This window comes from Protomyctophum parallelum, assembly GCF_964188405.1.
Source record: "Protomyctophum parallelum genome assembly, chromosome: 9".
In the NCBI taxonomy this organism is placed as follows: Eukaryota; Metazoa; Chordata; class Actinopteri; order Myctophiformes; family Myctophidae; genus Protomyctophum; species Protomyctophum parallelum.
Genome location: NC_139706.1, coordinates 40720097 through 40748018, shown reverse-complemented (window position 1 = coordinate 40748018; position 27922 = coordinate 40720097). Strand labels below are relative to the sequence as shown.

The window sequence follows — 27922 nt, the reverse complement described above, 5'->3', positions numbered from 1 at the left end:
CTATAATGCAGGTTGCTGTTTCAACCATAGAAGACAGAAACTTAAGAAATATAAATGATACAAATGCTACAGCACGGTAGGCTACAAATAAAACAACAAATGACTTGGCTGAAATCAGCCAAGCGTCGTTAATTACCTTTTTGTTTCCCAAAGACATCATGACATCACAGACATGTAGACTTTTTTGTCCCCTTTTTATTGTCCATACTTCAAATGAACAGCAGAGAGTGCTCAAGCCCCAGAAATCCAGAACAAACGGAAGTAAAAGGTTGTTGCCATTCCGGGAGGGGCTGGCTGGTTGAACTTGATGAGATAACTGAACTGAATCCAGTAATATGACACAGCACTGACAGCAGACACACAGCTGATGAACAAAACATAACATTAGGAACTGTCATCCGCCATAGCGTCATCTGAAGTCAACAGTGCCGAGTGTTAAAGGGAGCATGATGGAGCGAAGCTGCACTAACAACAACACGCGAAGGCACAAACATCAAAGTAGTAGCAGCAGGTGAGAGATTGTTGAAGCATTGTTGTCCTGGCTGGTTCAAGTTCCAGCGTGCTTTGTGTGGTTTTATAATGTGCACTGCTGTGTACACAAGGCGTTGATGAAGTACATTAATTTGAGATGTTTTACAATTATCATTTTGTGTAGCTCAAGCAAACGCAATACTTGAATTTGCATTCGTGTTATTATTCTAGTTTCCCCTGTCTTACTCTTTCTATCTCGCAGACTCCTCACACCTGTGCGTCAGGTCACCACTCATCCCTGGAGGAAAGGGTGGTGTTGAGGTGGTGTTGGTGGTGGTGTGTTCTCATTGGGATCAGGACAAGAACAGACCCGATCATTATAGCTTACGTATTTTCCGAGCGCGGCAGCAGACAGACCGACCGTCAAGTTCTAATCCATCTCTCACAGTATAAAGGGTCTTCTCAAGTCGAGGGGGGTGACGGAGAATCGAACGCGGTCGCCCCCATGGCCTCCGCCCGCTTCCCAGGGAAACATGTAGACGTGGCTGCTGCTGCTAACTCGTCCCATCCACCAGTGGGTCGTCCGCTGTGTGTGAACGGGACGCCGTGGATCCTCTATCTGCTGGAGGAGTGTGTGGAGAATGTTTGGGAGTACTGGAGCGTGGTGATCGGCCTAATATCCATGTTCTGTTTTCTGCTCTCCACTTTGCCGTGAGTATGATGATGGGCAACAGGAGATAACTGGAACATGTTATTTTGTTGTTGGTCAATTAATAGTTCCAAGACTGGAACTATTATAGGCCTATACAGATAAGTATACATCTGTATAGGCTATATGAAAATGGTTGGACCCTTTTTATATATAATTTTTATCCCACAATTTTATCCCATTTTTCACCCAGTGTCAATTATATAATGTAATCTTGGGGGGGGGGGGGGGGCAGCGGACTGACCTCATGCTTCCTTATATGCATGAGGAGTCCAAGCTACTTCTTTTCACCTGAAAGGGGAGAGTTTCCCCGTCTGGACGTAACACGTTATTCCAACCAGTTCCTTTCCCCTCCAGTGAGGACCCTGATGTAAACAAGTAGTGCTTTTTCTTTCTTTCTTTTTTTATCCTCGTAGCAGTTTTTGCCTTTCATTGAAATGTACCCATTCTACATACTGTGAATTAATGTAGGCCTATTAATCAATCCATGTGAACAAGAATACGATTGCCTGTCTGTCTGTCTGTCTGTCTGTCTGTCTGTCTGTCTGTCTGTCTGTCTGTCTGTCTGTCTGTCTGTCTGTCTGTCTGTCTCTCTCACTCTCTCTCACTCTCACTCTCAGTCAGGTCTGTGAAGCTCATCGTAATGGTAAAGTGGAACAGGCCATGTCTTTTGGGTTCCTCTTCTTCCTGTTCAGTGGAGACCTGAGCAGCTTTGCAGGCTGTTACCTCACTAGCCAGCTTCCTATTCAGGTAAATGCATGCTTTAAGTTCTCAATTAGTTACCAAGGTTCAATGTTGTGCTTTATCATCTTGTGTATAGGTACTGCCAGCACTCCTGAATCCCGCACAAGTCTCCTGCATTTCCCCAAATTCACCAGAACACAGGAACTTACATCTACTATGTTAAAAGGTTTCTGGAGGAGGACCCCCAGAGCTAGCCCTAGAATGGGTCTTGTTGTTTCATACAGTATATACAGTATTTCACATACAGAGCCATAGAACACCCTGCTTGATTTCTGGTCGGACTTTAACACTCCTTCAGCGCCACCTGGTGGTCACCAGTAATGTCTTTGAGTGGCAATTCTCCCATTATAAAGAAAGAAAGAATTTGTAATTCTATTATGCATGTAATGTGCATGTCATCACCTGTACACCAGATTAGAGGAATTTTCTAAATATGGATGAAAAAAAACGTCCCTGGCACTCGGCCTAAATGTGATAAATGCTCCGTTTGTACTCACCCATTAAATAATTCCAAAGACGTGGAGTGAAAAATGGTCCTCTAGTTTTATATCCATTCTCCATCCAGTTCTGGCACAAAACGTGTATTTAGTCAATTATCTCCACTTTTTCAAGAGATGCACATGGACATCTTTCTCTCCGGGCGAGGGGGGCCGGAATAATCGATGAACTGATTTTACAAATATGTCCTGTTTACCGCAGACGTCATCACCAATTGACCAGGGAAACACAAAAGTTTGGGTCACACAATTGGCAGGTGCTTTGCGATATGTGCTGGGTAATTAATCACACCACCTGCCAATTGTGTGACCCAAACTTTTGTGTTTCCCTGGTCACATGGATATAAAACTAGAGGACCATATTTCACTCCACGTCTTTGGAATTATTTAATGGGTGAGTACAAACGGAGCATTTATCACATTTATGCTGCACATCTTTCATTTATACCAGGACCTGGTGCAAGCGATCTATGCCTGTGATACATGAAAATTTACGAAGTATAATTAAATGATCACAGGCATTCTAGGTCTACCCCAGAGCATGCAATTATACAGATATGTTCACTTAAATAATGAATGGTTATTATTAAAGATGCATGGGTCTTGCATTGCTTCAGTCATCAAATCAATTTCTGTAGGCCTACTTTTTGCATTTTAATAGCAGAAACTGTACCCATCATTTTCCAATGCTAGGTGGCGGTGGATCAGGGGTAGAGTGGCCGGATGGTAACCGCAAGGTTGCCTGTTTGAACCTGGGCTCCCCCAGGCCTCATTCACACATCCAAACACCAATCAAGCAATGTTCGTTTGTTTTTCTGGGCCACCACAATGCTTTTCCAATGGGAGTCACATGGTTTGATCAAACAATTGTGTTTGATTGCTGATTGCTCCCCTCTCATCAAACAAAAATGTTTGGTCAAACCATGTGACTCCCATTGAAAATGAATTGGAGCAGCAATCAAACAGCAATCAGACATCACACACGGACAGAACATTTGTTGTGTAGGTGCAACAAGAATACTATCTCATGGATTCTCACAGTCCAATGTTAGCCCTGACCAATGTAATTTGGATTCCATAAAAGCCAGTTCAAGCCAGCTTGTCTTATATGGCAGGGGTTCCCAAAGTTGGGGACACTGATGGTGGGGTCGCAAAATTATTTGGGGTCATCAATAAGATTTTTACAAAAAGAAAATACACAAAATGAGTTAAAGTATTACAGTATTACAAATACATTTTAACCATAATTGTTAACAAATAAATAAATAAATGCTCACTAAACGTGTATGTTCATGTGCATAAAATTACCCCCGGTTAGGCTGGGGTCACAAGTCAATGACAGCATTATTTTGGGGTCGGGGGCTGAAACGTTTGGGAACGGAAAGATTAAGAGTATTTGAATTGGTAAACGAGCAATAGAATAGAGGGTATGCGCATGCTTAAAGTGAGTGTCAAAGCAACATGCAAAGTGAGTTTAACATTGTTTAACATTGTTTATTGCAATCAGATATGACTTTTCTGTGTGGATGTATGGGCTGTCAAGGCCAGAAAGTAGTTTTTTGCCACTCAGTAGGCGTTCCTGCGTAACTTCCTGGTTTGATGATGATGTCACACGCATACCCTCTATTCAATGTTCAGAAGCATCTTCCATAAAACCCTAATGGTCTTGGATATTTCTTAAAGGCACAGTCGCAATCTGTGATTTATGGTTATGTAGAACAGCAGGTACAATTTTACCAAAACAACATAATCTTACATATTGTGATAATTGTTCAGGAAACGGTGCTTGTGATGGATGGGGTTCCTTTCACACCGTTTCACAAATCACAGATTAGGACTTTGCCAACAAAATGTTCAGTTGTGAGATTTAATTTTGCTTTTATTGATTGAAATATGTAAGAATTGCTGTATAAATTGTAATTGTACTAATTATACTTAGAATGATTGTGATACCGTTTCTGATATGAATGCAATTTGAACGATTTCATGTTATGTCAAAGCCAGAAAGTAATTTTTGGTCACTCAAAGTAGGCGTTCCCACATAACGCCCGGGTATGATGATGATGTCACACGCATAACCATGTTAAATCTCTCTCTCTCTCAGATATTTACTGTAGTGTTCTACATCTTCACGGACATGATCCTCATTTCCCAGTTCCTCTACTATAAGATCAAAAACAGCTCTACCAGAACTAGAAGTAAGGCCTACTGTAACACATCCATGGTCACATCTAATGCACTGATATTTAGATAGTGTTATTGTCATTAAACAATACATGAAATGCACTGAACTGAATTTTATATATATATATATATATATATATATATATATACACACACACACACACACACATCTAATGTACATGGAGCATTAAACTACTTATTAAGGGGTACAGCTAAGCTGTAAGGTGTGGTACAGATGTGTGTGTGTAAAAATAAAGGGAGGCTCCGCACACTCAACTTCAGGCATGCCTGAAGAAGGTCTAATGACCCTAGTGATTCAACGCATGGAATTCAATGGCCATACCACACCAAAGGGTCGTGGCGGTTTTAGCGTTAACTCCTTGCAACCGTTTGGACCAAAGTTGCATGGTGACCCTTTGGTGTGGTTAGGGCTTTAGGACCGAAAGCTTTCTATTCCAAAAAATAAAATAAACATATGTTTTTGCACCGTTTTGAGTGACTCAAAGGAGTATATGAAAATACTACTGCATGGCAGTAGTATTTATTGTTTGTTTATTGTTTTTGTCTGTGTCCGTGTCTTCCAGAAAGCCCAGTGTTGAAGTGGCTGTGTTTGCTGTGGTGTGGTTCCGCCACATTAGTTCTCCTAGTTCTGCCTAAGCTCATCTCGGATGACGAAGCCAGTTTATACACACAGGTAAACAGAGCACTAAGTTGATCTATCACGTGTGTGTGGGTGAGTCTGACCATGTGTGTCTAAAAACATTGTACTTTTATAATTGCATTAAATTAAACAAATGCATAGTTTTGAATCTTACTAGATCCTTGCTCGATATCCTTGGACCCCGAAGAGTACTAGACCAGAGTTTATCAATGTTTTGACCAACATATTATGATGTAAAAAAAGATAATTGAAATCAATTTGAACTTTTTTTATTTGATTTGCGAATATTTGACAATTTGAAAAGTAACTTATTAGCAAACGAATACTTATTTGAGCCAAACCGATATAACATACATTGATCTACTTCCTACTACCCTGTCTCTTTGTCTTCACCCAGATGCCTAATACCTCTAAAGCAGTGGAGATCTCTGGCTATGTCTGTGGATACCTGGCTTCCATATTTTACCTCTCCTCACGTTTCCCCCAGCTCTATAAAAATGTAAGTAAAAATGGGACCATTTAGCAAAATCCAGGATGATGTCTAGACTATACACCTAGATACCGTAGAAAACTGTTAACGGTGTGTGTGTGTGTGTGTGTGTGTGTGTGTGTGTGTCAGAGAAAATATATGAATGTTTGTGCCAATGAGAGAGTGTAAGTGTGTCTATCTAAATGAGAAGCAGATATCCAAGACAATAGTGTTGTTGTGCTGAAGGACTATCTTGGCCTGAGGCGTGCTGTTGCTGCTGCTAATCACTAGAGGAAATCGTACCTCCTGGGGGATTTATACCAGAGAATGTTCTGGGCAGACAGTTACACACACACACACAAACGTTCCCCGAGTCAACATTTGCTCTTGGAAAATTCATGCATAACATGGAAATTTCTCTCAACAGAATGAATGCCCAACCTTCTAACATTCATAATGAAATGTCTGAACCATCTCATTTGTCCACAATCTTTACTTAACACCTTTATAATGTGTCTATCAGCAAATAAAACAGACAATTAAACAGCAGTCTAACACAGATGCACATTGTGTTGCCAAACAACGTTTCCACATTGTACACTGTTGGTTTTAGGTTGCGTAGGATAGAATCTCAGACCCATTATTGCATCAGAGCTGATGATTTAGCTGTGGCCTTTTAACCCTGCCAGTTCCAGTACCATAGAGTTCACTTGTTGACCAACTGTTTAACTTTATGCCAGTTGGGTGTCTAAGTCACCACACTATACTCCTGCCTTCCATTTGCCCTGAGATGTGCCTTTTTTGTAACATTTAAAATAGAATTATTTATAACTACTGACAAGTAGTCTCTTGAGATAGACTTGTTCACACAATTTCCAAATGCTTCTGTACAGTCTGTACATTGGAAGTACTGAACATACAAAGAAAATCAAGCCTCCCCACACTTGCATTTCGCCTTTGCAGTCACATAAATAAACACTACATTGTGATTGGTTGCCAACAACTTCCTGTTCTTGACTTTTACGAGACTAGCTATACTGTAGTTGTCTGGCTTGAGAGACTACTTGGTCAGTGGAACAGAACAACACTGTACACCTGTTATGACTACCCTGTCCATTGCAGTTCCAGCGCCAGTCCACAGAGGGCACATCATACTTGTTGTTTGCCCTGGCTATGATGGGTAACGGGACGTATGGGCTGAGTGTCATAGTGGTCCTGCCCGCCCTGACGGGCTCCAAAACCAGCTTCATCATCAAACACCTGGCGTGGCTCATCGGTAGCCTTGGAGTCCTGGTCCTCGACTTCTTTGTATCCTTTTACACAGAAGTCCAGGCAAGTGTTACGCCTGATTTATACTAATGATTTATATAACCGATCTACAAGCTCAAAATATATTGCATCGTGGCAAGTTGTTAGATTGTAAATCGGCTATTTTCAACGCACGACACCAGCACGGAACTTGGTATAAATCACCCTCTATATTAACTTGTGGGCATAGTCCATCATGCGCTCTGACAGCCTGGAAGCTACATTAAAACAAGAATGAACTAGAAAGATGGCACTCGGTAAAATGCATGTGCATTGTGCACTAACCCTATATATGTACAGTAATTGACAAGATTTGTAACTTACACATGTTGGGGAGAATCTGGAGAATCTGTTTGGAAGTTATATATACCCTTTTGTAAAATTCCACATACACCACCAAAAGCCCCGTTGGTCAATCTATGTGAAAAGTCAATCGGTTAGATCTAGCAGAACTCAATGGATTTCATGCAAATCCATTGAGATATCCTGCTAACAGAAAATAAAAAAATAAACCTAATGACGTGAAAACATAACCCCATCTCCCTCCATTGGCAGCAATAATGAGATTGGATATCGATGGTAAATTATAATGTATAAATACTTAATATAAATGAAAGCAATAGAATACACCCGCACACTGTGTATTTGCTTGGTACATGAGGATTTTCTTATTTAATGAAGCAACGTTTCGCTCCCTCCAGACCTTCCTCAGGCATGTGCCTCAGGAAGCTAATGCCTGAGGAAGGACCGGAGAACCGAAACGTTGCTTCATTAAATAAGAAAATACTCATATACCGAGCAAATACAGTGTGCGGGTGTATTCTATTGCTTTCATTGATGTCCACTGGCCTACGCACCTGTGCATACGCCTGATTTCTAGGTGTGCGAAAGTTCTCTCCTATACTTCATATAAATGGCATTAGTTGTTTTGACAGACTGGCAAATGAGCATATTTTCTCGTCATCTTTGAAGTAGTTGTATTAAGTGTGTATACTGTATCGCTGTCAGAAACCTTTTCTTTTTAAGGAAATGGAAAATGGAACCTGTGTTCCATTTCTTGTTAATACCTTTCATTGACAAAATATTTAGACAGAATTAACCACTTTTCAAAATCGTGAAATAATAACAGATCTACAAGCTCATACAGTATTGTTGTGCGCTTGTATACACTATTTTTGCTACTTTTAACAAAACATAAAAAGTTGAAATATGACGATACAAGGTTCCTGCCCGACATTCAAGCATTTTAGTGCAACACCATTCAATAAAAATATACAACACAGTATAATGCAGCTTGAAAAAAACAAAAACAAGATTCTTAGATTTATTATCACAGAGAACCACAAATGACTACACGGCCAATAATAATAGCAGAGTTAGCAAGTTAACGGTTCATCTCTCCGCAACATAAGAGTCAATGTTCTTGGTTGTGCTTTGCTGACGCTCCAATGTTACTTGTCTGAGGGGGAACTATGTCCGATAGCCAAAGATGTCATCTTGTCGTACTCTGAACTTTATATTTTTGTCTTTGTGAGACTTGCATATTCGCTAAGGCACAAGATAAAATGTAAATGCATTCCAGCCAATTTTTGTCTAGAAGCATCCTTAAGGTTTTTACACACCGGGAACATAACGAATACATTTACCAAAGATGCTAAACCGATACTTATAGTACAAACTATATCCATACGAGTTGATAATTTTGATTCAAACATTGGCCTAGTTTTGAAAACAAAAAATGTGGTATCTTTTTCACTGTAACATTTCCATTCTGTGTATGTATTCATGACACAAACAACACTTTGAGGGGAAAAAAGAAGAAGGGGGGACGGGGGGACGGGGACGACAACTTTCCAAGGCACTCCTTCATGGTGTGTAGAAGGACAGTATATGAAAAGATAGTAAATACTGGAGTAGAGCATGTCTTATTTAATAGTGTTCTTTATGAGCCTTAACCATGTCAGGTGACTGCCCAGTTCATCATGTATAGGAAGAACAGCAGCCTGCTGATCAAAGTCCCAGAAGTGGAACCTCTTCTCTGTGAAGAAGAGGAACTTTCTGTTTTCTAGCATCTATAGCTGACATGAACGCTCTTCTATGGTCATTCCACCACACAGTAAGAATTCAATAACACTCTTGTATAGAACACTATGGTCATTCCACCACAGTAAGAAGTCAATAACACAAACAATCTCCTTGTCCTCTATTGATTATTTGGTAAGAACCTTCTTGAATGAACGCTGATGAGGATCTTGAACACTCCGTAGAATGTAATTATTAAGATTGCTTTTATTATTTCTTCTTTTCTTTTCTTTATTACATTTGTTCTAAATCAGTTCTGCCAGACGATTCCTGGCTCAAGTTCTTATCCATCAGCTACCTTTAAAATACCTTGATAACTTATTGAATCAAAGTCTCATCATTGAAAATGTTAATGATTTACATTTGACTGAAACTTATCTTCCTTCAGTTTTCACTTGGAGAATGGTGACTATTTTGCGTGGTTTTTGGACTATTTTGGTACTGCAATAAGGAACTACTGTAGAATTGTGCTAGCTGCCAAACTTTACTGAGGTTTATAGAACCCCAAAGCCTTACCTGTACATTATTACCTGGACTACAGTGCCCGGACATGATTTCAGCACAAAAGGAAGTGTCCATGCTAATTAATGCTAAGTAAAGTTAGTGCCAAGCAAGCCGGTGATTATCAAAAGAAATTGAGATAACCGGTGCTTTTATATTGAATTTATTACGTTTAAGGTTCAAGGTTTCTTTATTATCTTGTGGACGTGTACATAAGAGTAAAATACTATTCACCAGGCTGGACAAGCAGAACGCAACAAGCTGTGCACACGGGTTCAAATTACCATTGAAGAGTTTAGTAAAAAATCTCTCCCCTGAGGGGAAGGATAATTCTGAGAGATGGTGTGTAATTCTAGTGTGCACCATTGTTGTTGCTAATTGCAATACACAGACTTTTGTGTTTATTTTTTCCTACTTGCAGGTATCTCTTCACCATGTTTTTGTTGTCTTTTGGGACAGAGCCATTAAACAAAGACCAGCATAAAACTGGGATCGTCATACTAGGGCAACAATGACCAGGAATATACAGTATGTATAAAGTCTGTTTAACTAGGCCTACCGCTTGTCTTCATGCTCCAGTGTCCTCTATGCAATGTTAAATGTGGGCGTGTGGGCCTTTCGTCTGTGCCTTTTTATGGCTTTCTTTAATTACACGTGCTGGAACCTCTTCTCTTTCTAGACTTTTTCTACGAACTCCACTCCTTAGTGACTAGTAGTAATAACTGTCCTATTAGACCTTTAATTGAATGCCCCCCACCCGCCCGCGTTGTGACAAATTCCTTTCAGGTTGATGTGTGCGTGAATGGAACAGATCTGAGTAGCCAATGGCTTGCTAGAGTAGTTTGTCTGTGAACAAGCGGGCAAGAATATGTTTCAAGCATTTACAATAAAACGGTTTTGTCAAGTGCATTACAGCCAAGACTAGTGGTCAGTTCTTCTTACGCGATCAAGGGGTTCATTCCAAATAATGACTTTGTATTATGCTACAGTGTGTTTCATTTTTCATCCAAGTGTAGTTCTCATGTTTTCTTCACAAGGTGATTTGGGAAGGAAACAAAGGTAATGGAGCATGCACCTCCACTCTAGCCCAGGTGCTGGACAAATGGCAATACAAGAGGAAGAAATGGAGTCTGCAACACTAGTAGAAAACACTCAGCTCCACTGGTTTATTGATTCAACGTTCAGGAATGTTTCCTGAAGAAGATCCCAGTGATCGAAACGTTGAATCAATAGTTGCAGACTATTTCTTCCGATTTTGGAAGGAAACTAATCATTTGCTTGGTGTGACATAATGAATTAGCCCTTCGCTAAGTCCCTCCCCAATGCGTCCTTGTCCAATAGGCACGTTAGCAGCGAGGAGACGGGACAAGCTGTTCTTCTCCCCCATAGAGATGCATGTTAAATGACGGGATTTCTCCATATAAATAATGGATCATTTCGGTAGCAAAACCTTCAAAATGTCTTCTAAATCTATTCAACCAGGCCTGCAGTAGGCTATGCACTGGACAAATGTGCATGACATTATTTAAATGAACTAGAAATACGAGGAAATGACAGAGGGAGAATGAACTTTTAACGACCACCCGACCAGAGTTTTCATGGTGCACGGTAAGACTACGTCATTAGTATTATTGCCATCACCTGGGTGGGTCAGTCGTGTAACTTTCTCGACGTTAAGCTGTGTATGTGTTCACTGTTCAACAACACAGCCATGCAAAATAACACTGACAGCTATATGAGGTGGCGGAAGCTTGACCTGCATAGCAACAGTTGCTAAACTGGACAATCGCTTTTTGGGGTGAAATTTAGCGAAGGGCTAATTAACCAGCACCTGCAGACTTCACTACCTAATTTATATGGACATGTTTTTCCTTTTTCCTCCTTCCTTGTGTGCATGACAAAAATTTAGAAAATCACACTTGTGTGAAGTGAGCGTCACCTTTCAACAAAATGATGAGGGATTTGGCTATCCTATGCACAGCTTTGTATGTCTATCTATACCTTAAATCCTAAACATGAGTGAAAGTTATTCATTAAACATTACAAGGTTATTTTGATATCACAGTTACAGTATCACAGCTTTATGTATATTGTATATCACAAAGGGGTCTCAAGCCAGCTATTAGTTAACGTGACCACTAATATCAGATTTTAATTGCATGACAAAAAATGTTTTAACAATTTATTAATTGAGAGATTTCATGAATTTCTCATATTCTTGTTCAGCCATGAGTCCATCAAGTTCACTGGGGTTGCCAACTGTCATCTTGATTAGCCACCCAACATCATAACGGGACTTATTCACAAGTGCAGGATTGTGTTCCACTGCTGTGTTCATTTCAATCACCTCCCCAGTAAGCGGGGAGTGTAGCTCAATGGCGGCCTTAGACCATTCCAAAGTAGCAAATTGTTCCATTCGATCAATTTTTTTGCCAACTTCAGGGAGATCACAGTATGTAAAAACCCCCGTTGCAGAATTACTGATGCCAACTACACCCTCCACTCGTACCCACTCATGATTCTTTGTGAACTGTGCTGTGGACAGTGGTGGAGCTGTAGCCGGTGTCTGAAATATTGCTGCTGCTGCTCCTCCATAGAAGCCGAGGCACTGAAAGTTGTGCCATTTGTGGGAAGGGGAGCAGTTTTGTGGAAACTTTTGCAGAATAGCACTGTAGCACTACTCGCATAATCATCTTCACTGAGGCCAACTGCTAGCTAGCTTAGGCTATTTCAGCTATTTCACTGACTGAACTCTTATCGGTCTGTGTTTGTGGTTTAGTTACATCATGATGAGGTCAGTCATACCCAAATATGAAGCCCACAATATCTGGGTGAGTCCAGGTTGTCTAAGGGAACAAAAACAAACCTGGATGACCTGCTCCTCGAGCAGGGTGTTACCATTGCCGAAAATACTGTAGGAATATCCCTCCGTCATTGGTGGGGGTAAGGGCAGTGTGAAGGGCACTGCCGCCTCATCCATCCCTGGAGGTTCAGGATTCAGATGTCCAGAATTCAGTTGCCGGCTCTGAGTTCAACAGCACTAAATTCCTGAACATTGTGGCTTTGAGTCACCAGAGCACCATGGCTCTGGTGAGGGTTTGTTGGAACCACACCGGTGGACAGTAGCACTTGTTGTGGCCAATGTCACCAGAGCACCATGGCCAGCACCAGAGCTCTGGTGAAGGTTCATTGGAGCCACGTCGTCTCAGGGGGCGGCGGGACTCGTGGCGAGGTTTTCCCATCAGATCCCATGCATAAGTCTGTGCTTTGAGAAGATCGAGTGCCTTGAAAGGTCCCCTGGTGGAGGAACATCTGGTGCAAGCTGCTGACAGTATTCCTTGGCCTGGTCCACAGAGGTTCTAATCCTACAGGCCAGGTTTATGATCTTCCTCTTGACACAGCTGGTCTGTCACTTTATATATGTATTACAACTAAGTCCTTCAACTACACTGAATAATTGGTTCAGGGCCTTTCTAACACCTTCATTCCAGTCATTTTAGTCACAAATATTTAGTCACAAATAATATTTTGTGACTAACTCAAAACACATTGAATAGCAAAATAGCATTTAGAATAACACATTAATACCAGTAAGAAGCCCTTAGGGCGAGAAACGAAAGAGCAATGTTGGGTGCACGCATCCGCCTGGGTGACTGCTGGGAGAGAGCTGGTGCTTTGGCATGGGGGGTCGGATCAACATATGGAATGAATTCTGTAGTGGCCATATATGGAGCGTGTCTTGAGTGTACAGGGTTTGATGAAGTCAGATCAACATATGGAATGTCAGAACAGGAAGGACGGGTGGGGAGGATCAACATATGCAATGTCAGAACAGGTCAGCTCCATATATGGAGATCTAAGGGTTTGAGGTCAGATGTAGAGTTCCTGGCCAGCTCCATATGTGAAGATCTAGGTGATGATCCAGTCTTCTCCATGTATGGTTATCCAGGGTTAAATTAAGTCAGTGTCGTGATCTTCATAGTAGAGGGTTTGATGATCTCAGATTGACATAGAGCGTGTCACGAGGCATGATGGACTGACAACCATATATGGAGATATAAGGGTCTTCATGATGTCACGTTCTGTCACAAGGCATGACCATATATGGAGGTGTGATGTCACAAGGCGTGACCTTATTATATGGAGATGTGATGTCACGAGGCGTGACCATATATGGAGATGTGATGTTACGAGTGTGACCATATATGGAGGCATGGGTGACTAAAGGATGGATGGACGGAAGGGAGATGCATGTTTTCATAGTAAATGCGATTATTATTATTATTATTATTATAGAGCACCGAAGTCTGACGTCAATATCGGTAGAGGGCGCAAATCCACAGGTTCATGTACTTTTTATTTGCATTGTAATCCCCATAGGGGGATTTTAGACCGCCTCATATAAGAACTGTGTTTGAAAAATAAACATGTCATCTCGGCCGTTACACTCATATAGATATGAAGAATTAACTGACTGCGAGAAAATGCTATTGTTACTGCTCCTGAATTAGTTACATTTTCGCTAGAAACAGACTGTATCATATACTGTATGGGTGACGGACGGTCGCAAACGATCCAGAGACACCTCCCCGATAATAACATTGATACAGCTTGTTTATTTTTGGACCACGATGCTTATATGAAATGATTTTAAGATGACCCCATGTTATTCTCCATAGAGAAATTACTTATGTGAACCAGGGGAATCGAGGGGATGAGCGAGTGACGTCGGCGCTCCATTATAATTATTATTATTTTGCATTCAGAATTTTAAATGCCTCTACTGAGTTTGTTCTCATTAAAAACAATGTAATTCTGTCTTCTAATGAGAGCATTCACTATGTCATGCCTATCTATGCCTTTTCAGTCTAGCTTGGGTTTTTATACCTTTTTAGAAATCATAGAATGTTTCAGTTACATATCTATTATTTAAATTGTTGATTGTTCACGTCAATGTTGACACTGTATTTGTCTGAAAGATGCTTATGTTAATAGACTACTTTGTTGTTTATTTTTCTAAATGCATCCGACCGTATCATTTCAATTATCCTTTTTTTTTGTATTCATTGCTCCATGCTCTAATGCAATGTTGTTTTTTATTGTTAATGTCTTCCAATGTGGTTTTTAACTTCATAATACTATGACAATAAATTGCAATTTTTTAAAATATGTCTTTGTGTCTGATGTATTGCGGTTAAAGCCTCACCGTAGAGTATATATTAATACAATATAACTAGTAATGCACAAGATAATCTGTAGCGTATTGGAATCGGCCATAATACCATATCGGTATCGGATCGGTCTCAAAATAATGGATAATCGGATATTGGTCATGACTTCATAATTTATTTGTGCACACCTAAATATAACTTATACAATTGGGACGGTTGTATTTTGTCTCCCTGCTATTCTTTTGAGACATTTAGATTGTGTCGAAGGTCATGTCTCAGTGAGAAGGCCGGTTCTATTATAAGCTCAATGGTGGTAAAAATAAAATAAAACAGTAGGCCTACTTATGGAGGAAACCAAGTTCAACTCTGGGTACTGTAATTACTGCATTACAGTACTGTAATGCAGTGGTTCTCAAACTTGTTTGGCTTCAGTACAGTACCCCCTTTACCTGATTTGTCTGACCAACATTTTTCTTAGAATACAGCTAGAGGAAACCATAAAACTAAAAGGTAGTTTATCATCATAAACTACCTTTTGAAGACCTTAAGAATGACTGACATTACATTGAAATTGAGTTATTTTAAATTGTGGCAGGCATAACGGTTAATTAAGTCCAATTTAGATATCAATATGTTCAAATAATGTGCATGCATTGCTTTCTATTTAATAACAGACATGCTAGTTTTTTTTATTAAATCTGTACTTTACATATATGAGCAGGTTCACATAGGCACAGATTTAGTTAGTTACAGTTAATATAACACTAGAAAAGAAACCCCCTGAGCATGCAGCTGAGCTTCAGTCTGGCTAATTAGATTTGGGACCCCTGCTGGTGGTCCCAGGTCAGAACTCTACGACGTTGAGAACCTATAGTAAAACCATTTTAAACGTCATGTATGACGGACAGACAGTCAGACAGACAGAGAACACAACGGACCTGATTGATTGGTGAATTTATTAACAGATTGGAGAATTACAGTTACAAGCACGTACTCAATACAAAACGGTTAACTGAGGACGACACCATAGTATTACACTTGTTTACAATAGGGCCCAATTCATCATAACAATTTGAGACGTACAAATACCGGTATACTCTTCTTTATAGCTAAAAACAGGACATCATCATAGAGGGGTAAAATGGGGGAGGGGGGGGGGTGCACCCGGTATAGGCCGCTATAGTATGCATCTAGCCTGGCTTGGCCAGCCTCATAGCGGGGATTCACTGAAGATTCTTCCCCATATGCGGGGAAGAAACTTTGTTTTTATTTTCATTTTTTTGCGGGGAAGAATCTTCAGTGAATCCCCGCTATGAGGCTGTCCAAGCCAGGCTAGTATGAATCCACCCTACATCGGGTGCATACAGTGAGGGGGAAAGGGGGTGGGTGGTGGTAATCCTCAATCCTGTCCTGCAACTTTTACCCAGAGTCGGACCCACAGAGTCCCAGACCCTCCACCCTCACATTCCAGGAACTTTTTGACAGAGCTCTGCGGTGACCAATTGGGTAAAATGTCTTCCTTTGTGGGGCGGGAGTAGGGTAATTAAGGCCTTGTTTTCGGAGGGGTGGGACTTCCTTTTAGAGTTGCATTTGGATGGCAGGCAGCTGCTTTGCTTTTTAGGTGACACGTAACTACACTAAACTAGGTGCAACGTAGGCCACCGTCTAAACAAATTAACTATTTTCCGCTTCTGTTGGGCAGCAGCACTTTAGTTCAATCTGTCTAGTCGTAAAGGATTACGCGAATGGTGCTGCGGACTGTTGCGCTGCCTTTGCCTTCTTGCTTTTCAGGAAACAACGGGAGGAGTTTGATGCGAGTTGTTCAAGTCAAAACGAAAAATCTGAGCTTCAGCCCCTCTGAAGTAACTGGAGGGGGGTTTGTGTGGATGTGGCGATCATGCATCACTGAGAAGTCCTTCATAAGATCACTGATCACCTATACAGTTTAGGGACCATCGGTGAAGTCCTGTAGAAGAACATCTGGAGGACATGCAGTGAGGGGCAGAACAGTCGGGGGGGCAGAAAAGTGAGTGGAAGTTTCCAGCAGGCAGCAGACACGGGGTTCGTTCGGTCTGGGGCGGAGGGGAGCGGGAGGTCCACCGCCACTACCACCATGGGTAGCGGGGTGTGCTCGCGGAGGCAGAGGAGGATTTTCCAGTCGCTGCTGCTGGCCACCGTGGTGTTCGGTATGATCTACGGGGGGATGATCTCGTACGAGATGCACAAGCAGCTGAAGAGGACGGAAGCGATGGCACTGAAGTACCAGCAGCATCAGGAGTCCCTCTCTGCGCAGCTTCAAGGTACTGTAAACACACCTCTCATGACTGACGAGCGTTGTGATTGTATAGTTAATCTCAACCCTTTTCATTTCGATTACCCCCCGTTTCATATGCATTTTTGACCACAGACAAATGTACAAATGTATTGTACTCTTAGTTACATAGCCTATTTGTAACATGTATGTAAGGGTCAATTTAGATTTGGTTCCTATCAATAATTATCTGGGGACTCCCTGGAAACCCATCAAGGACCCCTGAGGATCCCTGGACCCCACTTTGAAAAACTAACTGGTGTAACAGTGCACAGTAAAGCCCTCAGTCAGTGTAACCAAATGGACCTTTAATGCAATGGGTCCAATTGCACTAAGTCAAGGGGTCCATTTGTATTGTATGTAACACAACATTTGAGTTACAAATTAATTAAATGCACTGATAACTTTAAAGGAGTAAAAGTTGAAGTCAAGTTGAAGCAACTTTCCAAGTGTCAATCTTGTTACTATATATTGTGTACTGTGAACTACCGGTAGGTAACATTAAGTTGTATTAGCAGCCTAATAGCCTATACTACATGGTTATTTCCAGCCTACCGGTATATTGTATAGATCTAACAGTGTCAGTCCGTAACAGTACTTGAATGTGAGTGTGTGATTTATTGACTGTATAAATCGGTGCAAGTCTCTCTGCACACAAACACACATGGTTGTTGTAGCCACCCTGCCCTGGGGGACATCTCAGCTGAGATAGTAGTAAGAGCACATCTGCACCAAACCTGTGCTCCAGCCTGCAGAGCCAGTTTTACAGCCTTGTAGAGAGATGTCAGTGTAATTCAACTGCTATACCTACGTACCTTAGTTTAGAAGTAGTCATAACGTTGTTACATTGGGCTCCAACGGAAAAGAGGGTTGGGAAGGCTATAGTCTCTTCTATGTGGAATAACCAACCTGTCCATGAATGGGTTTAGCCATTGGCGGCCATGCTGTTTACCCCTTCTTCACAACATACATCATACTAGCAACAGGATGCTAGAGTAGACTTGACTGCCGCTGGAAACTGAATACCGTATATAAGTTAGTTTCTCTGTGTCCAACTGTTAACAACTGCCATGCTGATGGTAGCATCACAGTATAGCTGCACTCAGTTTTAACTACATTATGATCTTGGAGCAAATGTTCTAAATTGTAAAAGACTATCTAAAAACTATCTACAAGCCTACAAAGCATCACATTGCGACATGTTGTGAGCTTGTAAATTGTCTTTTTAAGTGGTGCAAACCACTTCCTTAAAGGTATATTCAGTGATTTCACTTAATTCAAATATCACTTATTTTTTTGTTTTGTTGTGGTAATCCTCCCTACTATAGAGTGTGCTGGCCATATAAGGAGTTCCTCCCTGTCCCCAGTTAACCCCTGGGGGTCAAAAAACCTTTCGTTTCGTTTTTGACTCTCTATCCTGATTGGACGAAAGGCTGGGTCCCACAGCCAAAAACGAAACCTAAGGTTTTTTGAGTGAAATCACTGAATATACCTTTAAGTGAGTGTGTGGGTAGCTGGCTGGCTGGCTGGCTATGAGCATGAAAACAGCATGGTTGTTTTTCACCACCTGTGCGCAACCTAACACACACACAAACACGCACATATTAACTGTATATATATATGATTTCAGGTGTGCCAGTACAGTACAGTGACAGTACAGTACAGTACAGTACAGTACAGGGACCCCCACACGGTAACTGTCATTTCTCAACCGTTTCGGACGTGGGTGGGGTGGCTCGCCGGAATCGTGCCGGCACCCTGGGTGCGTTCCCGGGGACCCCCACTTACTTCACATCGGTGTGATTTTTTGTTATTTGCCATTGGACACAAGTCTAAGATATAAGACAGCCTAGATGTGCTTCCTTTCTATTCATTAGTCCTAAAGCTATAGACAATGGTATCAAGCTCACTAAAATGACCAAATTATAGTTCCTAAACTTCCTAGTTCCTAGTATAGGAACTTCCTACAAATTCTTCAGTTAGTGTGATGTTCACAACATGTCAGTCAAACACAAAAGACAAATGGAGCTGATCGTGATAGACATATATGCCCAAAGGTGTTCAAATTCTGACGAAGTAGTGGAAAGTAATTGTTATGCTGTCTTCTTAAACCCCCAAAATCAAAATTCACACTGCTTTGAGTCTGCTTTAGCTCTCACTCAAATTCTTGAATGGCACCTCTAGTGTTTCTCACTTTCTCTATCTAAATGTATCTTTTATTCATTTCAAATTGATACTGCCTATATTCAATCAGCAATATTTCAGATATTGCCCAGAGAAAACACTCATAGAGAATGATTTTCCTCCGGTGAAAAGAAAATCCCTTTCTGGCCAAAAAATACCGTTTCTACGTGTGGTTGGGGGCTCAGAGTGCTTCCTTAAGGAAAGTAGGCTTTCTAATGACACAACCCGCCTTTGTTTTGGTGAGTAGCAAAAACGTTATTTTTTTTACGCTAAAGACGAGAGGCTGGTCTGTATTCATGCGAGCCCTGGAAGTCATCGGTAACATAGTTCTAAATGCAACGCATTGGAGCTATGGAACAGAGCCAACATGCCCCTAAAGCTGTGCATCGAAGCGTATTCAGTTCAGAGAACACAAAGACTTGCCCATAGGTAAAATTACAGTTGGGACCTTTTGCATTGCAGAAAAACACCACACCCATGTTGTCATTGTTCAGAAATGGTGGAGAAGACGCAGTAAATTTTCAGACAACGGTCATTTGATATAGCCTATGCTATGTTGTAAGTGACCTATATATAGAGGTGGGCTACAGCTTAGGCATTTGGAGTGGGAGTTATTGATGCACTGTTGTCAGTCATTAAAATAACCAACTGGCACTTACAGCTATGTGCATGTATCCTGATGTGTCTGCCTTGGCAATACACATGTCTGTTGGCCATAATGCTATGCTACTATTCAATTCATTATAGGAAGAAAATTGAGTGCCATATACAATTATTAATTGTTTTTTCTTCCTGGTCCTGTAACTGATTTACAAAGTGATATTACAATGATCATGGTCTTCATTTACTCTGTGCTGGAGGACAAATATTAGTTTAGATCTGGATTCTTATGAGAGTCTTGGCAAACGTTTGCGTGACCAAAATAGCATCCCTCTAATGAAACAATTTCTGCAGTGATAAATATTGCCCAGTCATTGTTGTTTTAGATGATGAATGGCCGATTCACATCTGAAACTATCTCCATCTCTGAATTTCACACAGAGGCGTGCTCTGAATCAGCAGATGGCCAGGCTGCATGGAAGCACACTTTTATTTTATTTTTTAAACACTTGTTTCTGTTTCACAGTAGAATATCAGATTCTATTTTTACACTACAGCAACGCCTCTCGAGTCGATACCTTCACATTTGCAATACATTTAAATACTATAGGTTGAAATAACAATAAATAGAGGGTATGCGCATGCATAAAGTGAATGACAGATCGAGTGGCAAAGTGAGTGACAAGGTGAATTTGATGTTGATTAAAGTAATTTAATGCAATCAAATATGACTTTTCTGTTTGGATGTATGGGCTGTCAAGGCCAGAAAGTAGGCATTTCCGCATAACTTCCTGGTATGATGATCACGCGCATAACCTCTATAGCTATGAAAGTGCCCAATCTGTATTGTTATTATTATTATTATTATATTCTTTTTATTACAATTTTTGACTGAATTCGCAACAGAATTATCCAGGCTTTACATATAAACTCCAGTAGGTTGGAGACTTTTACAATGTACAAGTGGCTCTTCTTCAGCTTGAAGTCAGATGAGTTAGATGATTGATGTAGAAGTCCCACTTCCCACCTGTCTAGAGTTGCAAAAGTAATCCGAGTCACAATTTGAGTAAAAGACAGCTGAGTTTGGACACTTTACCAACCAGCACCCCACCCAGGAAAACAGTCAATTGCTGCTGAGTAATAATTAGGTAATCACTTTTTACTTCTTTTTTCAACACCTGTAATCTGATTACTGTCCTTTTTCACTGAACTGTAATGGATCAGGGTGAGCCATGTTTTGTAATCATGGAATCAGATACTCCATGGTACGTCCTCTAAGCTCACAGTGACGGGAAAGAGAGAGGATTAGATGTGAGGTCATGAGCTATATGGAAATGCATTTTGAGTTTTGGGGCGATATTGTGAGTGAGTATTTATGAGTTTGATATACTCATCTGGGCCTTACGCTTGGCCTGTGTTGATGCAGTTGTATGAGTAAATATTTCTGGGCAACCATAAAGAACTGTGTACACCATTCACTGCATGTCGTGTGTGTGAAAGGACTGACATCAGTATCACATACGTTTGCCAGTAAAACCAGCTGTATATGCACAGGCACACGTACTGTATACATGCATTTGCATTAGAGATGCTCCGATATAATCGGCCACCGATTCACTCTGACCGGTGATCTGCAGTTTACCCTATCTGTGATTGGCTATTTACCCTATCAATTTACACCATTTAAGTGGTATAAATGTCAATCAGATATATAGTATATTTAGTATATCATTTTTCCTCTTTGTGACAGGCCTAAACATTCTCCCCTTCCTCCCCACACAGGAACAGTTTTGACGTGGGTTTTGACATATAATAATTTTCAAAATATTCAAATCTGCCCCTTTAGTCAGGGGATATTAATAAAATCTGGGAATACATTTCTTACCAAGAACGTTCTTCACCAATGTGTTTGTAAAGGTGTCTACTAACATATCCCACATTGGTTTATATTCAACCACCCTAGAGGAATTTTTGACAGCTGCTGAAAGTTGGGGTACCATACAACCATTATAAGGCAAAATTCTATAAATTTCATTATGCCTTAAGTAGCATGTGACGTGTCAAACTAGGTGGTTTTCATCATTCTGAATCCATTCCAAGGATTAGTTTTGCACGAAAAACTGTCCTTGGACTAAAAATGGCCATAGCCGTCATCACAAATGTGATGAAGTCAGCACATTTGGGCATATTTGGGCAAGTAGCTATGGCCAAACTTGGGGTCAAACTAGGGGGTTTTCATGATTCTGAATCCATTCCAAGGATTAGTTTTGCACGAAAAACACTCCTTGGGCTTAAAAAGTCCATAGCCGTCATCACAAATGTGATGAGGACAGCACATTAGGGCTCATTTGGGCAAGTGTCTATGGCCGTTTTTAGCCCAAGGAGTGTCTTTCGTGCAAAACTAATGCTTGGAATGGATTCAGAATGATGAAAACCACCTAGTTTGACACGTCACATGCTATTTAAAGCATAATGAAATTCAGAACATTTGATGCTGTTGATGGTACCCCAACTTTCAGCAGCTGTCAACAATTCCCCTAGGGTGGTTGAATATAAACCAAGGTGGGATATGTTAGTAGACACCTTTTCAAAAGCATTGGTGAAGAAAATTCTTGGTAACGCACAACACCGGTATCGGTATCAGCCGATCATGAGAAAAACATCGGGATCGCTCCCAAAAATCCTGATCAGAGCATCCCTAATTTGCATATCTATACAGTATGTACACCTGTGCAATATACATTACAAATGTGATTATTCGGTGTGCAGTGTGCACACACACCCATGCAAACACAAAAACCAGGCATCCCAGTAACATTTAATAGTGCTGCTTGTGATTTGATACGCGTCCAGTCTGCACACCACTAGCCAACCCTGACCAACGCCAACCTCTCCACTGCTAACCCAGGAGACCAGTAAAGGTCACTGCCTTACTAGGGCCCCTTGTTTGTTCTGACCATGCACTTTAACAACACCATATGGGACATGATCCATTGGCCTTAGGGGACACGTGCTGTCACTAAGCCTTGGTTCCCGTTTTCTCTAAAGTGGGTAACAGATAAGGCTAGGTGGAAAAATGAACCCATTGATGTGTAGGCTTAGTGGGATTGTGTTGCTAGGTGCTGCAGTGCTTGGACCTGTTTGGTTGGATTAGTACTAGTATTCCCAATCCCAACATTATGTTACAAAGTTCTCAATGTTGTGCAGTTCAAGAAAAGACTCATAAGGATAGAGAGTAGAGAAAGAAACACGGTAAACGAAGTCTGATAACAAGATGGCAAAATGTCAAATATACATACGGTATATCATGGTCAAAACAGGAATAATATTAGACAGAAATGCTTCTTGTGCAGGTAGAGAAAGTAACATCTGCTGCAGATATAAATATCAGCTGATAATATAGATTCACAGTCTTGTGCATGTGAGAGACATCACTTCAATTTCAAACAAGAATGATAACAAGACTGATGTGATCAAGCTCTTTGGATTCCACAAGAGTTGGCAAAGCAACTACTTGTACAGGAAGCACATCTAGTCGTAGCAACTCTTTCATTGATAAGTTCAAGCAGAGGGCATCCTGGGTGCCATATATAAAGTATGAATAACACATGATTAGATATTTTCTATTGTGGGGCACCCCAGTGAATCACAGGATGAAGGGGCCGTTCACACCAAGCATGATAACTAAACTATAACGATATTTCTGTGTTTCCACACTGAACTGTAATGTTCTGTAACAGTGGTACCAAGCACGTTTGAGCCCCCCACACAGAGGCCGTGAGAGTGAGAGACATCTCTGCCCCCACAGTGCTGCCTGAAAGGCACATGCAATAGGCTATATACGGATAACCTGACTCTTGATTATTGCGACTGTAGGTCGCATTTACTATGAAAGCCTGCATCTCCCGTCCGTATGTCCGTTAGTCACCCACGGCTTCATATAATGGTCATGCCTCGTGACATCACGTCTCCATATATGGTCACGCCTCGTGACATCACGCCTCCAGACCCTTAGATCTCCATATATGCATATATGGAGACGGCCAGCAACTCTACATCTGACCTAAAACCTCAAACGCATAGATCTTCATATATGGAGCTGACCTGTTCTGACATTCCATATGTTGATCTGACCTCATCAAACCCTGTACACTCAAGACACGCTCCAGTACAGAATTCATTCCATATGTTGATTTGACCCCCGATGCCAAAGCGCCAGCACTCGCCCAGCACTCACGCCTTACTGGTTAATTATAAGGAGGCTAAGGTGATGCCTGCAGGCCTACCTACCTGCAGGCCTTCTCTTTTTTTGCAGAATTCTGTTGGAATTTCTGAAATAATGAGACATTAGAGACAACACATAATGAGAGGGCAACATGCCTAAGAAAGGAGACTGCAAGTCTATGAGCAGTAGATTGACTGTAAACAAATCCAACATTTCACTGCTCATACTTACACACGAGTAAGTGACAACTGACAAATACAAATAAAAGTTATAAAACCTCTTGAAACTTCATCTATACACCATTCTTCTCTGTCTGTTTTTGCATTTAGTTACTATTGCAATCTGTAATAACTCATGTCTGAGTGCCAAAATGTCTACCACACTAAGCTGAGCTAATAGAGCATGCCTGCTTGCAACGGAGAAAGTGTATTTTGACCATCAGGTAGTACCACCTGTAAAACCAGTAGTGGTCCTACTTGAGCACAGGATCAGAATTTCTCAACATCAGAACAGGCAGACCAAATACAAACACTGCAGTTTGTATTAACATACTCTAGTCTACCATACAGATCAATTGTTAGTGTCTGCCCTGAGATTTGGGAGGTCGGGGTTCAATCCCCGGGTGGGTCATACCTAAGACTATAAAAGTGGGACCCAATGCCTCCCTGATTGGCATGGCAAGGCATCAAGGGTTGGATTTGGAGTAAATCTCTGCAATATACTAGTGTCATGTCCAGGGCGTTAAACCGCCTCACCCTGCTGCTGAGCAATGGGCCACATTACTCGGGAACCACTTACTTAACATACATATTGGTCAAAATAATGTTTTATCCACTAAAAAAGTTGTGGATTGCAGCTTTAAAGTTTAAACTCATACTAGTCTGTTTTGATCTCAGCTGGATGTGTGCAGTATTCCCCAGAAAGAGGGTGTGTCGCTTTGGGCTGAACTGAAAACACAGTAGGTCTCATAGTGGGCATTGACACATTTTGTCTGACATTGTAAATGACTCTGCTACTCTGCTGCCTTCACTCTACACTCATTTGAAACTGATCAGACATTGTTTTATTATTTGAACATGGCAGCCAGTAGAACAGTGGAAAATAACGTGTTGCATTGCAAATCGGATATTTTGGTAATGATTCCGAAAAGTGGTTAAGGTCTCATAAGAACGTCATGTGGGGACTGTACAGCTATAATCAAATCCCATCAGAAGCTTCACTGCTGTGCCTCCACCCCCATGTCCCTCTCAGCTTCCTAAATGTCTCTCTCCCTGGTCAACACATACTGAGAGTGGGAGAGACTGCCCACTTCCCTTAAAAACAAAAACTAAGTGTATGACCTCAAGAGTATAACATGCTGATATGACTGTGATGCAAGTAATGACAAGCTACTGTGTGTGTGTGTGTGTGTGTGTGTGTGTGTGTGTGTGTGTGTGTGTGTGTGTGTGTGTGTGTGTGTGTGTGTGTGTGTGTGTGTGTGTGTGTGTGTGTGTGTGTGTGTGTGTGTGTGTGTGACACTGTGTGTGAGTGTGTGTGTGGTATAATAAGATAAACATTTTAATAAAATAACCGTCTTGGAGAACAGGTTTGTTTTTAAAGTACCCCAGCATCCTTATTCTGGGGGAAACATCTGCCTAGAATTGCTGATCTACAAGCTCACAAAACATTGTGTTGCGACGTGTACATTTTTGGTTAACAGATTTGGTGTAGACTAGAGTGGCTAAAAAAGCAAACCAAGTACAGAGCCAAGTATTAAAGGACCACTTCACCACTTTTCAACTTCTCTTCCTATAATTGGTCCTAACTAATGTTCATGATAAAATACCACCATTTTTCCTACTCCGTCTGTGTCTCATAGGAAGGCCGTGGGCAGTTCAGACATCCGTCCACCAGTGACATCATCGATGGTGAATCCAAGCTAATAGAAACGGCAAAAGTTGAAGCCATCGTTCTCACGATAATACAAATCTAAATATATTTTAAAACAAATCTTGTTTAAAAAATATACATGCCTAATGATGATGTCACTGGTGGACGGGTGTCCGAACTGCCCAAAGCCCTCCTATGAGACACAGACTGTCTATCATGAACATTAGTGAGGACCTATTATATGAAGAGATGTTGAAAAGTGGTCCTTTAATTGACATGAAAGTGGTATCACTTCAGGTTGAGTGCGTTGTCTTCTTGAGTGACAGTTTAAAATGTGTGCAATGTGTGCTGTCGTTGTTACAAAACAAACAAAACTAGGTTAGCAGGTCATGCTACAGTACGTGTGAACAGCTTTTCATAATGTGAGCACAGATTAGTCTTTCACCACGTAAAAGTCTTAAACTCTATTCTTAGTAAAACAGACCTGAGTTGATTTCCTTTGCCAAAATAATCTACAAGATCACTACGCATCGCATTGTAACACGTTGTGTGCTTGCAGATATGCTATTTTTGGTGAACTTTCCCCCCAGAATAGGGATGCTGGGGTTCAAGGGATGATTCTTACGTTTGTTGCAGGCTTTAGTTAGCCTGGCTCCAGCCCTGAATCGCTACCATTAAAAAAATGATGTCCTGGCGATTCAGGTCTGGTGACTCTGCCTACGGCGGTGTCAGTCTCGATCGAAAATCTCATCGCAGCAGCTGATTGGCCATCAACCCCGTCACTCGACAGTGTCAAACAACAAACATGGCTGCCCCCACTGCGGTGACTCCTTCTTTATACTCTATGGTGGGGAGGGCTTTCAGTCTGAATAATGAAGTGAAACAAAATGAAAATTCAGACTGAGTGTCAGGCTAGGTTTTAGTGGATTCACAGAGCAATATTGCTATGTATCTACAGTATATCTCTGTCTCTTTCTCTCGCTTTATTTCCTCTCTGTCATTCTGTTCTACTGGGGTTGGTGTAAGGCAGAATAGTTTACAGCTTGCCCTAGTCTCTTCAGCTGGCATTCAGGAAGTATATCCACATCACCAGCTTGACAACCCAGCCCACAAGGCAGGAAAGATATAGGCAGTGAGGAGAACGGGGAAGAACTAGAGTTATTATTGAGACTTGGGGGCTCTGCAGTACCCTACCCTGGCAGTCTAGACACAGGCTCACCTAAGGCTGTTTTCTTTTCTTTGCTCTTTATGGGCCTTCTTTCCCTTCACTCTTTATTCCCAGTGATATTTCATTGTTGCTAGCTCCAGCAGCCTTTATGTGCACACGCAGTGTGAACAAGCTCATAGGCTCACAAAATTTGCAGGAAGCTGTGTAGTTTTCTCGAGTATACAGCACTTCTCTCTCTCTCTCGCTCTCACTCTCTCTCTCTGAACCTAATCGCATAAGCTGCTGGACCAACAGCAGCACCAAAATATATTTTGTATACTGCCAGTAGGACAAATAAGTAACTTTAAGTTTGATTTGATTTAATTAATATTGAACTTTATTAATTTTGTAATTGAAGTGAGTTGAATTGATTGAAACCTTGAGCTTGTACTTACTGGTATGTATCATACTTCATAGATGTGTCATAAATGACTGATCATGTTATAATATAGATGATTGACGTCACTGGCTTGGCCTCAAAAACAAAATGTAAAATTCACATTTTCTTGTGAATTCCACATTGGAGCCGTGGATCTCCAGGTGACCTGAGGATATGAGAACTGCATATCATGTGGACCCGGGCCAGGTCCACATGATATGCATTTCTCTTTTTACTAAGATAGATTATGCAGACTTTCATATTAGGGATGCCACAAAGTGACCATCAGCCAAATCAAATAGTCGACAGCTCTGCTCTTTCTTTCTTTTTCTTTTTAATCAATATCATAT

The 27922-nt window shown here is 41.2% G+C and overlaps 2 protein-coding genes across 8 annotated transcripts in view; both read left to right on the top strand.

The window, feature by feature from the left end:
- Nucleotides 1-286: 286 nt before the first annotated feature.
- Nucleotides 287-11414, top strand: LOC310864392 (lysosomal amino acid transporter 1 homolog). Of its 4 annotated transcripts, none has more exons than XM_083773081.1 (9): nucleotides 287-511; nucleotides 734-1182; nucleotides 1801-1930; nucleotides 4526-4619; nucleotides 5190-5299; nucleotides 5664-5765; nucleotides 6858-7043; nucleotides 9008-9157; nucleotides 9211-11414. In XM_083773081.1, the coding sequence occupies exons 2-8, from the start codon at nucleotides 977-979 to the stop codon at nucleotides 9110-9112; spliced, it is 933 nt and encodes a 310-aa protein (XP_083629207.1). In that variant the 5' UTR covers nucleotides 287-511; nucleotides 734-976; the 3' UTR covers nucleotides 9113-9157; nucleotides 9211-11414. The 4 variants fall into 4 exon arrangements, with proteins under 4 accessions (XP_083629207.1, XP_083629208.1, XP_083629205.1 ...); XM_083773082.1 differs by having other exon boundaries at nucleotides 9008-9159; nucleotides 10048-11414; XM_083773079.1 differs by having other exon boundaries at nucleotides 9008-11414.
- A 4977-nt stretch (nucleotides 11415-16391) lies between these two features.
- Nucleotides 16392-27922, top strand: part of golim4a (golgi integral membrane protein 4a) — a 35572-nt gene continuing 24041 nt past the window's right edge. For all 4 annotated transcript variants that reach the window (XM_083773791.1, XM_083773790.1, XM_083773789.1 and 1 more), the window contains exon 1: nucleotides 16392-17097. In XM_083773791.1, coding sequence (XP_083629917.1) covers nucleotides 16911-17097 — 187 coding nt within the window. In that variant the 5' untranslated portion in view covers nucleotides 16392-16910. The remainder of the gene's footprint in view (nucleotides 17098-27922) is intronic.